Source organism: Xyrauchen texanus, chromosome 19 (assembly GCF_025860055.1).
Source record: "Xyrauchen texanus isolate HMW12.3.18 chromosome 19, RBS_HiC_50CHRs, whole genome shotgun sequence".
Lineage (NCBI taxonomy): Eukaryota > Metazoa > Chordata > Actinopteri > Cypriniformes > Catostomidae > Xyrauchen > Xyrauchen texanus.
In genome coordinates, this window is record NC_068294.1 from 26666115 (window position 1) to 26679961 (window position 13847).

At 37.0% G+C, this 13847-nt stretch overlaps 1 protein-coding gene across 3 annotated transcripts in view; it reads left to right on the forward strand.

Annotated features, from left to right (window-relative positions):
- Window positions 1-605: 605 nt before the first annotated feature.
- LOC127659687 (septin-6-like) overlaps window positions 606-13847 on the forward strand; it is a 29245-nt gene continuing 16003 nt past the window's right edge. For all 3 annotated transcript variants that reach the window (XM_052149621.1, XM_052149622.1, XM_052149620.1), the window contains exons 1-5: window positions 606-750; window positions 2477-2591; window positions 6831-7026; window positions 8853-9039; window positions 13330-13491. In XM_052149621.1, the coding sequence (XP_052005581.1) occupies window positions 706-750; window positions 2477-2591; window positions 6831-7026; window positions 8853-9039; window positions 13330-13491 (705 nt within the window). In that variant the 5' untranslated portion in view covers window positions 606-705. The remainder of the gene's footprint in view (window positions 751-2476; window positions 2592-6830; window positions 7027-8852; window positions 9040-13329; window positions 13492-13847) is intronic.

Sequence of the window (13847 nt, forward strand, 5' to 3'; positions counted from 1 at the left end):
ACCACACTCGAAAGGGAGCGTTGAGACTTATCACGGTCTGCAAACACACCAGTAGCAAAATAGCGCCTTCAGCTGACAACTGTTGTCAATCTGAATATGACATTGAACCTCAATGTTCTGTGTCAACTACAACAGCAAACAAAAAGCACATCAAATCCTTTTGATTGGCTGATCAGAGAATGTGTGCGTGGCCCGCGGTCACGTTTTTGTTTGCTGTTAACACAGTCTAGTGCTGTCAGAGAGACCAATGAGATATTTCAGGACACTTATTTCAGTGATATCTTTCAGGGAGAATTAACATTTTCTGCATACCATTCCATACAAAACTCGCTTACAGCACCTTTAAGCAATTTACAGTGCTTATGTATGACATTTAGCATCCATAACTGTAGTTGTTGGACCTGTAGAAAATATGCGGTTGAGCTGAAGATGAGGTAGATTAAACCATTTAGTGAAACGGGGGTCACGTTGTGATATTATGTTTTGATTACCATGAGTTTTTTGGTTGTAATTGTTTTCAAACTATGCGTATTTTTGATATCGGCTAAGAGCAATAAAGTCAAAATTCACAATCTATGCTATTAAGAAAAAACTAAGACAATTAGTGATGATTTCGGCATCAGTCATGAATGGTACAGACCATCGTATCCGAGTCCTCTTCGCTGAGGCTCTGCGTGTTCGCTGCAGTTTCCTGTTGAAGGCTTGATGCTGGAAAGAACTATGGCGGCCACTGAGATAGCGCGACAAGCGGTAAGAGCACTTTTTTATTTTCAAAGATATGCTATCGTTTTTACCGGACTATATTGCTGAATTTGTGTCAGGCATTTGCTGTGACTTGTAGCATAACCCCGGTGTACCCTGCATTGTCATTTACTCGTCAACGTTATGGCCCATTATCTTCAAACATATCAATTATGCAATATAAGAAACAACTGGTACTGCGTTGTGTACAAAATAAGGATATGTGTGTAATATTTAAAAAAAATTATTTTAAATCACATTTATCTCCATGCATTTATTTTGGGGAGGGATGGCTAATAGTTGAGGGCCAACAATAACGGACGAATTCCGGATTGAATTTTCACTTGTCAGAACAACCGTCGATTTAAAAATAATAATAATAATACAAAAAATATATATAAACAAACAGTCACATGATCGATTGTCATGTGAAAATGCACTTAATTCACGCGCGTTCCATACAGTATATTTCATTACATTAACATATTTGTGTTTCCCTGCACGCTGGGCGTTGTCTATCATCTAGTAGTTCGTACATGCATGTCAGAAAATGACATAAAAACTATTTAGACTGTACTTTGTTGTAGATTGTCTCTCGTATAATCTGGCATCTCTTATTATGGGTTTACGCATCCAAGACGAGGCAGCAGGGTCAAGACCTCGACTGTTAGATAGGATAACTGATAGTTCTGTCAATGTTTACATTTTTGCCATTTAAAAGATGATTTTGAGACATTTTTTTCTAGCTACACAGAAACCAGTGGGTTCTTTTAGGCATGATGAACCCGCTTTGGTCTATTTACAATTGTCTGGTTCTGGAATGTTGCACATTTTGGGAAGATTGAGACTGTTTGTTCAGTCAATAAGATGCTCTTCTCATAGTTGCCTGTTTATTATTTTAAGCTGATTTAGAAAGTACACGGTATCGTTATTTAGTCATAATGTATCTTCAATTATCTGTTCATCAGCTGCAGTGATTGGCTAGCAATGAAAAGGATGCACTATTGATTATCGTTTATTGAAATTTCACACAATTATTTGTTTCTATCTGAATAAAGGAACATTATTAAGTCCAAGCTGATTTAATATTCAGCCTTCCTTACACTTGATTATTTTTGCTGAATCAAATGATAAGGCATGAAGTATCTGAGCTCATGGTTACACATGTGCAAACAGCCACTCACTAAAGGATATGCTGTAAAAGTAGGCAAACAGCCTTTCCTGCCAGAGGTTTTTGCAGGCCAGGTGGCAGACCTGCTTGAACAATGGTACAGGATGTGTTTAAGTATAATAAGATCTCAATTTGTCATGGCACCAGTCATTTGTGTTATGTTATTTACTACCACTGTGCTTCTACATTACGTGATAATGGCTAAATGTTCTGCGCCTGCAAGCGGTTTACGTGCCTCTTTGCATGAATTTGGTTTCAACAGTAGAGATGAGACAGGAAAGAGGAAGTGCACTGAACAAAACATACAAAATTTGTACCATAGCATTACAATGTATGTCAAAGACATTATCTGTGGCCTATGTTCGAAATGGTAGATGTTATGTAGTTTTACTTGCCAAGTTTTCAGTTTTTTATTTTTTTACCTTATTTCTCACATCATGTCTGTAGGCATGTACAATGACAATACTCCCCCTGCTGAGATTTAGTAAAACTCCAAGAGATCTTTTTGATTAAAGCTATCTTGCTTGTTACATTTACCTACATTTTATTTGATCTTTTTATTAGGGAGAGGGTGCACGTGCTGTCCCACTCTCAGGTCATGTTGGCTTCGACAGCATGCCAGACCAGCTGGTCAACAAATCCGTCAACCATGGCTTCTGCTTCAATATCCTCTGTGTTGGTAAGTGTGTCATGTGGGAGCTCCCTTTCTCCTTGGGGCAAAACTAACCATTTGCTTTGGTGTCTGTCACACCCCTTCACTGTGAATGCATACTGATTCTCTCCTGTGACCCAGTTACTAAATACTGCCACACTCATCGTGTGCAGTTGCAGGAACTTGTGATGATTATTTCATTCATACCCTGATTTCAAGCCTGACTTGCAAATCAGAGATAGGATTTCTTCCCTTTTTCTCCCCTATTTGGAACGGCCAATTCCCAGTGCGCTCCTAGTCCTCGTGGTGGCGTAGTGACTCGCCTCAATCCGGGTGGTGGAGGACAAATCTCAGTTGCCTCCATGTCTGAGACCGTCAATTTACTTATCTTATCACGTGATTTGTTAGGCTCGTTTCCGCAGAGACCTAGTGTGTGTGGAGGCTTCTCGCTATTCTCGGCGGCATCCACGCACAACTTGCCACGTGCCCCACTGAGAGTGAGAACCACATTTTAGCGACCACGAAGAGGTTAACCCAACGTGACTACCCACCCTAGCAACTGGGCCAATTGGTTGCTTAGGAGACCTGACTGGAGTCACTCAGCATGCCCTGGATTTGAACTTGTGACTCCAGGTGTGGTAGTCAGTGTCTTAACATGCTGAGCTACCCAGGCCCCCCAGAATTTGGTGTTTCTGATAAAAAGCTAAATGGTATGTTAAATAAATATGCAATATTGAGCGCATTTGCATGTACAATCAGACACCAATTATGCTTAAGCCAACATCGTGTGTGGTTATGTTAGTGTTAGCCTCAGACTGCATGCTCACAGACTGCCCACAATCTGTTCTCTAACCATCTGCATCCTCTCCTCAGTCAGGCGCGAACTGCAGTGTTGCTCTCATGCGTCATTATTAGAGTTTAATGTGACCTCATGTTACGTTAAATAAGATCAAATGACTTTTCGACAACAAACATTTTTGTCGACAATTTTAGGGTAAACCGCTGCCGCTTGTACTCGTGTTGATGATGAAATCTGACCGCGTTGTCAGACCCAAAGAAATTTTTTGACCAGAGACCAGCGCGGAGATGGAGGAATCAAACTCTGGTTCGTCCGGTCCGAGCAATAGAACCTTACTCGTAGAGCATGTGAAGCGTTTGTGCGGATCCAGCGCGAGCAGCAATCTCGTGACAGTTTAAATGGGCTGAATCACCTGCTTGGATTGTCAGGAACTGACCATCATAATTTGTGTATTAGAGGAACTTTTGATTCTGATCCTGAAGTTTTGATTCTGGCTGATTGAATATGCACTTCAGAGGAAGATGTATAAAGAGCGCTCGACGAGGAGAAATGGCTGGATTCTCGTGAGGTTCGTGAATTACATCTGTTTAAATGAGACATCTACATATTTTCAGATTGTATATGATAGAAGTATGATATTTGCCTTTTTATCAATAGAAAAAAAGTAAAAAGTTACAGGGAAATGCTGAGGAGAGGCTGACTAAAAATGTGTTTTAGATTAAGAAATACTTTGAGCGCTTTATAGGATGGTGGATTTCCTAAAGTTTTGTGAGGTTTGTTTATTACATCTGTTTAAACAAGATATCTGTATATTTGCAGACAGCATATGATATTAGTTTCACTGATATTTGCATTTTTATCATTAGACAAGACAGTTAAATGTTACAGGGAACTTTTGAGGAGAGAGAGGGAGAGTGAAACACGTGAGCACTTTAACTTTATGAGCTCAGACATGTATATGGCACCTCTGATATATGGAACGTTTAAATGAGACTGTGTTGCACTCCAGTCTATTATTGTAGTAACGCGATGGCAAATAACAACGACAAAAAAATTATGAACGGTGATTGGTCATTTACATTTACTTCGTTATGTATGTGAAATAATCTATAATGAGGTTTTCTATGCTCTACTTTATTTCTACACATTTTCTGTTATTCTCCCATGCGTCTTTTGTGCAATCGCTTGCGGAGACTCGCACACCATTATATAAATATTTTTTTTCCCCCCATTATTGGAGATGTATTATATGATACATCTCTGATAACCCCTCCCCTAAAGCCCCCTTAATGACAAAACTGACTGTGATTGGTCGCTTAACATGTCAGTTAGATGGCTTTTCCTCTCTAAATAGTCATTTCTTGGCCAATTGAAGCTGCTATAAAGCTTAGACCTTTGCCGCAGTCAAAGTTCAGACAAGACTATTGTTATGTAAATATCTTAAGTGGATTTCCATTATTGGAGTGAGGTCATAAATGGTTTAAGCAAAACCCGATTGGCACCTATTATCCAGATTTCACGTTGCATGTAAACATTGAGGCTATACCAGTGTTCTTGCCAATGTGCACAAGTGTTGTGAGCATGCCTGTTTACATTTGAAGTCAAAAGCAGAGAAAAATCAGATGATTTCAAATCTCATGTAAAATCTTGCAATGTCAGAATAAAATGAATAATGCAGGTAAGCTCAATCAACAGCATTTGTGACAAATACATTTTGAATTGCTCCCTCGTTTTCTTTAAAACAAGCAAAAATCTTTGTGACAGCGAGGCACTTACAATGGAAGCGAATGTAGCCAATCCGTAAACATTAAAATATTGCTTGTTTTTAAAGTATAGCCACAAGACATAAACATGATTTTAGTGTGATAAAATCGCCTACTTAGCTTTTCTGAGCAAAGTTATAGCCAATTTGACGATGTAATGTCAACAAACCCTAATATGACAGCAAAAATGACTTTTTCAACAACTTATATATATAATCAAATATTACATTTTTTACCAGAAGAATTCATGTAAGTGCAATCAAGAAATTATAGGCTTCACATTTCTTAAAATCCTCAGACAATTGGCCCCATTTACGTCCATTGCAAGTGCTTCACTGTAAGTTCGATTTTGCTTTTTTTAAAGAAAAGGAGGAACGAGTGAACTCCTTGATAAATCATAATTTGTGTTTATTATTGCTCTAAAGGTATTTATTCATGAATTAAAATATTTTAATATTCTATTTGAAATGGAGAGCCTTTTTGGAGTGCTAAAGTTGCACCATTTTTTTTAAATGTTTCAAAAAGACAGCAAAAATCTTTTAAACCCTATTCTCCCTCTCTCACCCACTGAACACTTAAGTAATATTTTATTATAATATGAATGTGATGCAGTGTTAGTAAATTGGTATTGATATTTTTTTGTCTATAAAAAACAGTGGTGCAGTGAGGAAATGTTGTAGCAAAACATGAAAATCAGACATACTGTATTATACTGTCTCTAAATAAGAGGCCATTTGCCAATAACACGAGTAAAACTAAATTGTACTGTAAAGCTTAATGCTTTTGTGTTATGTTTTTTATTTGCCTTTTGAATTCATTAGTTGGAAGTATTTCAAATTCTTTGTGACCATCCCCTTTTATAAAGTACTGGGTATCTGCCAGTTTTTCTTCCCCTTTCCTTCCAAAGCTTTAAGGAGAAAACCATCAACTCTGTTGAAACAAACTTGAAGTGAATTTGGCAAATGGGAATGAACTCAAGTCAGGCCCGTCTCCTCTCTTCATTCATAATTATTCATACACAGGCACTGAATGCTTCTTGTTTAGTAAATGCAAAGTGCTTTGGCATGCACCCGGTTATTATCTGGAGAAGAGGGGAGATGTTTGGGATTCATATGTGATTCACCATCAGTTTGTTTGCCTGAGCTGTTTGGAAGAATGCATCAATGTGTGATGACTGGGTTGCTTTTAATTAATTCAGTCTCAGGAATTTTATATAGTGTGAAAGCTACTACTCAGCAGCAGTATGATTTAATCTGGATGGGAAATAACTGCTTTATTTTTAGGCATCAGAGGAGGTTCTTTGCTCATGCTTGTAGTAAAAAACAGACCAGGGGCTCTTGGGAACAGGATCTGTAGTCTGCGTTTATGAAGAAATGGCAAATGTTAGCCATCCATATAATTAACATTCTGGTGGCGTTGCATGATGTCCATTTCTACTGCGCCTGTGGTTGTCAGGGGAGCAAGAATGGGACCTGCAGGCAGACTGAGCCAGGATTTGCTTGAACGGCTTTTAGACTCTTACACACACATTATGGAGGCTAAGTCTAAAGCATACAGTATGCATGCATTCTATATAAAACATTTTTTGCTGCATTATAGGAAAAAAGAAAAGAATTTACACTGTATCCAAACTACGTGTAATGTGATAAATTGTCAATTCAGATTGACAGAGTCTGGTAGCTTATTGTTGTCTGTTTGTAACAGGTGAGACTGGTTTAGGAAAGTCCACCCTCATGGACACCCTGTTCAACACCAAGTTTGAGGGTGAACCTACACAGCACAATCAGCCTGGGGTGCAGCTCAAATCCAACACATACGAGCTGCAGGAGAGCAACGTTCGCCTCAAGCTCAATGTTGTCAACACAGTAGGCTTTGGAGATCAGATCAATAAAGAGGACAGGTGAGATCTGCTTGTGGTAAAGTGTAAACTTATCCTCTGTTGATCCTGAATGTTAGTTATAAGCTTTCATTGATGCATTGTACACTTGTAATTGACCTTGCCAAGCTATCATTTGATTACATATGAAATATAGCCTACTTGCTATGAAATTGAAGTCGAAATTGTCAGTTGAATGTTTTTCTCTGTAGTTTTGATCCTTTTGAAGATTTTATTTTAGGTGGTAATACAGTACACTTAATTAAAGAAAAAAAAAAAAAGAAACAATATTATTTAATGGATATATTTAGACTTGTGTTTTCCAAGCTCTTTAATTGAATGAAATTAAGATTATGAAAAAAATGTTTGGCCAAAAATAGCCTTGTGTTTCATAATAAATCACTTTTTTTGGGGTCTTTTGATGCTTTTTTCAATTGAAAAAAACCTGTCATATTAAAATGGATTCTATTATTCTTGCTTTTCTTGTTCCCTGTCAAATTACACTTTTGTCTGTAGTGCTCTTTTTAGTATAGTGATTCAATGAAATTATGAAAACAGACATAACCCCACTTTCAGGTTTCTGGTGTTGTAGGATAAGGATGTGCCAGTAATGGAAGGCGTACATGGTTCCATGTTAATGGCTTAGATCTAACATCATTGTTCTTGTCAAGTTTTAATCTTGTTTAATTTAAGTGCAGCTTCATTGAGACCATATTTGTTATCCTGCTGACCAAAACTGATGGAGAGTTCACGGATAGTTCACCCAAAAATGAAAATTCTCTTATCATTTACTCACCCTCATGCCATCCCAGATGTATGACTTTCTTCTGCTGAACACAGAAGATGTTATGAAGAATATCTCCGCTCTCTTGGTTCTTACAATGCAAATAAATGGTGGTCAGAACTTTGCAGGTCCAAAAAGCATACAAAGGCAGCACATAAATAATCCATATGACTCCCGTGGTTTAATCCATGTCTTCAGAAGTGATATGATAGATGTGGGTGAGAAACGGATAAATATTTAAGTAATTTTTTACTATAAATTCTCCTCCCTTTATATCCTATATTATAGGGATTGCTTTTATGCTGCCTTTTATATGCTTTTTAGACCTTCAAAGTTCTGGCCACCCTTCACTTGTGTTTTATTGACCAACAGAGCGGAAATATTCTTCTCAAAGTCGTCTGTGTTCAATAGAAAAAAGGAAGTCACACACATCTGGGATGGCATGAGGGTGAGTAAATGATGAGAGAATATTAATTTTTGGATGAACTATTCCTTTAAGATTCAACTGATACAGCACATCATTAGTTGTGCTTTATTTTGCCTAAAGATGTGCTTTCATGGGTGTTGAGTTATTCAGCTATTTATAGATCCCTCAAACAGTAGCTTTTGCCAAAAGAATTCTGTGAAATGTAACTCTCTGTAGGCTTTCGGTAGATTTTAAACACTAAACCTTTTAGAACCAGTATAACAGAAAATCTTTAAGAAATTGACCAAGGCTATAGCTACCATAGATGAGTTGAATGTTGTTTGATTCTTAAATTATTACATTTGGTCCCTTTAGGCCTGAATATATGGTTACATCTTTGAACTTGACATCCATCCCAATCTTACAAAATGGCCTTGTATTGGTGAAAGCTCTTGTTTATTTGTAGCCATAATGCCTTCATAGGCATTTTTCTGTATCATGACTAAGTGTGCTTTATAGATCTGCAAGTGGATGCATACTTTGAAGTTTTAATCTAATCCCCAAAATATCTAATTTTGCTGTTAGGTTGTATTGTGTTTCCATTGGCTGTACATTTCCCTTTTTAAACTGTATCCTTCTCTTTCATTGTTCAACTTGCAGTTACAAGTCTATTGTGGAGTTCATCGATGCTCAGTTTGAAGCATACCTTCAGGAGGAGCTGAAGATTAAACGCACCCTTCACAGTTATCATGATACGCGGATCCATGCCTGTCTTTATTTCATTGCTCCCACTGGACACTCCCTAAAGTCCCTTGATCTCGTTACAATGAAAAAGCTGGACAGTAAGGTTAGTGCCTTTTTTTATTTTTTTTATTTAATTTTTTTTACTTGTGGATTATTTATCTTGACCTTTTTGGCATATGTCCTCTGTAAAATAAATTTGTGGTGATTGAAGTACCACAGTCATCCCATCTAATCAATAAGTAGAGTCAGATCCCAGAAACTGCTCAGAACTGCCATTGTAGTTGCAGTGTTTGGTATTATCCTCACCTTAATGATTTCCTTTTAATTATATACATGATATTGTAATTATTTGATTAATCCTCTATATAAGTCTTGTTTCATTTAATACAAGTAAAATCTGTTTTATAGTTTGCTAAGCGCTGTGTTTGACTGTACAGAGCAGTTCATTTTTTAATCAGATGCGGGTTATTACTCATTCAGCTGATGGCTGTGCTGTTTTTAATGTCATAGTTGCTGTGTAGATGAGTCAGTGTAAGTCAGCTGTGTAATACTGCATTCTCTTTCATCTCTCTGTGCTCGCACAGGCTCCCTGAACAAAGTGAAAAAACTCTTAGATCAGATGCTGTGCCTAACAGTAGCCTTGTATGTGTATGTGTGTGAAGAGTACTAACACAGAGCCCAAACCCTTATTTAAAGTGCGTGTGTTTTACACTCACAGTACCTCAGTAGTAAATAACAGGAAACAGAGAAATCTTGAATCTAGTGGCCAGGCTGCTGAGAATACTATTGTAGATGGAGGTGTGGGTGGCAGGAGTGTAAAAAACTGAGTGGGATCAGAACACTCCTTGTGTGTTTGTGTGTGTGTATGTGAGAGAGAGAGAGTGAGAAAAGAGTAGAGGAGGGGGTATTTGATTATGCCCCTCTCTAGTGTGGTTACTGAATTGTTAGATTTTAACCATCACTGAGACCTGAGATTAAATATGTTCTGTATGTTGTATGTAATGTGCATTTTAAATTGCAGAGGTTATGTAAGCTTTCAGAGGTTTCTGTGCAGTTCACTTTAATTGCATCAGCCTCTCTTAATTTAAAAAAAAAAAAACTAAGAAGATCAACAACATAAAAAAAGGGAAGTGTGTTCTCAGCAGCAGTGTTGGGGAAACTACTGTAGTTAACTGTTAGTTTCAGCAATATAACTACTGTACAGTAAATCTACAGTTAGCTACACTACAACTATTATCAAAAAATACCTACATCAAAGCTATTTAAAGTGGAAATACACTGGCAGCCAAAAGTTTGGAATAATGTACACATTTTGCTGTTTCAGAAGGGAATTGGTACTTTAATTCACCAAAATGGCATTCATCTGATCACAAAGTATACAGGACATTACTGATGTAAAAAACAGCACCATTTGAAAAAAGGAATTTTTGATAAAATCAAGACAGGCCCAGTTTCCAGCAGATATCACTCCAACACCTTATCCTTGTGTATTCATGCTAAACTGCTAATTTGGTACTAGAAAATCTCTTGCCACTATATCAAACACAGCTGAAAGCTAATAAAGCTTAACATTGTCTTTGTGTTTGTTTTTGAGTTGCCACAGTATGCAATAGACTGGCATGTCAAAAATGGCAAAAAAAGAAACAGCTTTCTCTAGAAACTCATCAGTCAATCCTTGTTTTGAGAAATGAAGGCTTTCAATGCTTGAAATTGCCAAAAAGCTGAAGATTTCATTAGGGATGCACTGAAATTTCGCCCACCGAAAATGGCATTTTTGGTTTTGTCCGAAAGAGATAAAAGGCCGTAAATATGTCTCCCCGCCCCTCAATGCTCTGGTTTTACTCTCAATCGATCTAGCCGTTATCACGCCGCAACCAAGCTAAGGCTGATGTTAGCTGTATGGAAATATTTAAAAGCAGTACCGCCGCTCCCTATACGCATATTACGCAGTCTGTGTAGCGCACCATCTCCCTAGGGGGGCACCATCTTACCCTAGGAGGGCACCAGAAAGTCCACCGGGTGCCCTTCCTCGTTATATGTTATTCAAGGACCCGAAAGCAGTTGCGGAACACACAATTGCTTCACGCTCGTATCATGTGAACGCGACAATCCTCTTGACTTCTGGTACATGAATTAAAAATCACTTTACATTGCTTGTGTGGACCACACGCAGGTATTTATCTGCCCCAAGCACCAGTACAGAGAGAGAGAGAGACTATTCAGTGCAGCATCTCATGTTCTTGATGAGAAGAAGAACCGTCTCTCCTGCCAGAAAGCTGAGCAACTTTTGTACTTGAAGAGAAACCTCACACTTTTACTTAAATAGAAAGCAGTCCAATTTGCTGTGCATAGCAATTACATAAAAATTTGTTTAGCCTTGCAAAACTTTGTTCTTCACTTGAGGCTACATCTGTCGTTTACAGTTTGAAGTTGGTTTTGTTACTGCTGTTTGCACTGTTGTTTTGCACAATAATTTTATATTAAAGTATAAATATGTTTACATAAACAGAATAGAGGCCCTCTGTCATTCTGTTTTGCCGGTTGTTTTCATTAAATCGCTGTGTAGCATATTTAAACTTGTTGTATTTGAAGATGCTAGCCTAGAGCTGCTAAGTTAATTACTTTACTGCTGTTTTGCATATCATTATAGTTTTCTAGAACGTTACATTATTTGGGTAATTGGTAAAATGATATCTAATAAATTTGAATGTTAAAGAACTGAATAAAGAATAATATATTTAATATGTTTTAATATATTTTCTGTCCAATTTTGGTACGGTACGTTACGTTCAATAAAAGTGTGATCATTTTATTGGTTTGTAGTTTTTCAGTTCAGATTCATTAAATTCATGAAATTCATTTAAAAGTATAATATTAATACAATTATTAACAAAAAAACCGATTTTAAAATTGTTTATAAAAAAAGCCCAAGTGCATCCTGAATTTTCAGTTTCGGACCAGAATTTTCATTTCGGTTTATCACTAGACTTTCATACAAAGGTGTACACTACAGTCACAGTCTTCAAAGACAAAGGACAACTGGCTCTAACAAGGACAGAAAGAGACAAGAGGATAAGTACAGCAGAGTCTCTAGTTTGAGAAATAGATGCCTCCCATGTCCTCAGCTGACAGCTTCATTGAATTCTACCCGCTCAACACTAGTTTCATGGACAACAGTAAAGAGAAAACACAGGTGTGCAGGCCATATGGGAAGAAATGCAAAGAAAAAGGCACTTTAGAAAAAGAAAAACAAAAAGGAAAGGTTGGAGTGGGCAAACAGACATTGGACAACAGATAATTGGAAAAGAGTGTTCTGGATCTTAAACCCAGTGAAATTTTGTGGGATCAGTTAGACTGTAAGGTACGTGAGAAGTGCCCGACAAGATATCTATGGCAAGTGCTACAGGAAGCATGGGGTGAAATGTCACCTGAGTATCTGGACAAACTGACAGCTAGAATGCCAAGGATTTGCAAGGCTGTTATTGCTACATGTGGAGGATTTTTTTATGAAACTCTTTGAAGTAGTTTAAGAAGTTCTGATTTAAAAATAAATTCAAAGGCTTACGATAACAGAATGATTTTAATAGAGTAACGTACAGTAAGCACCTTAAACCAAAGCAGAAAGCGAGTCTACGGCAATTACTTTTGGACATAATGTTTCAAAATAAAAGCCCCACATTGAATTAATTAATTTAGAAATTTATACGATCATGAATTACAATATAAAAATAAAATAAAATATTTAAAAAAACTAATTATTTTGGGATATCCCACAATATAGTGAAAATAACTTTATAGTTAGAAATAATTGAAGATGAATTTTAATATCTGCTACATAGGTGATTGTAAAATTGTACATATTATAGGCAGTTGATATGCAATTTGGAGCAAAGACAACTATGTTTGTGATCTCTGGGATAGATGGCCCTTTTTTTATTCCAAGAAATTTGATGACGTCATCGTAGGATTATCATATCGCTTATCGAATTTTCCAACAATTTATTTCATATGGCATTTTTCCTCAATATTGTGCAGCCCTATCCCAGACACTGCTCAGCAGCCTCTGCTTAAAGAACAAAATGTTTCTATTAACAAAATTCCATTTATTCCATTTGCTCAGGCATGAAAAGACAGGTGAGTATATATGTATCTTGGCTCTGCCAGATATTCTGTGGTTGTTCTGAGATGCTTACATTCAGATTTTAAAATGTACTGCCTGGCTAGGTGAGAGTTAGCTGTCTGAAAAAAAGGGAAATGTTTTCTCACCAATTCTTTTTTGAGACTGTATATGTCAGTATGCAAATAAATCATCTGACTTCTGTTGTTCCAGGATGCTGTCTTAATCGTGCAAATATCATGAATGTATTTAATTTCTTATCACTGACAATTGCAGGTGAATATTATCCCCATCATTGCCAAATCTGATGCTATCTCAAAGAGTGAACTTGCCAAATTCAAGATCAAAATAACAAGTGAGCTGGTGAGCAATGGTGTCCAAATCTACCAGTTCCCCACTGATGATGAGACTGTGGCAGAGATCAACTCAACCATGAATGTAAGGAGCTTAAACTTTATTTACTTGCATTCATTCCTGTTACAAGCTATGAACAAGTTGTGCATTTCATATAGTGTTATTTACTATTGTCTATTTTGTGTATATGTCGATGATCGGTTAATAGATTAATTTATTTACCAAAACATGTTGCATGCTTTCAAAATCTGATTTAAAGTTCATTTTTATATTTTAGTGGGACTTAGAGCCACAACTTTGTGCTCTCTAGCTACATCTGTGTTTGAAACTTAAAATTGTATGCAATTTTCTGAAGAACAAACGTGCTGTTTCAAAACGTGCTGTTTTTATGTTGATATAATGTTATTTGATTAAACGTTTGAAATGGAAATCTTACTTGC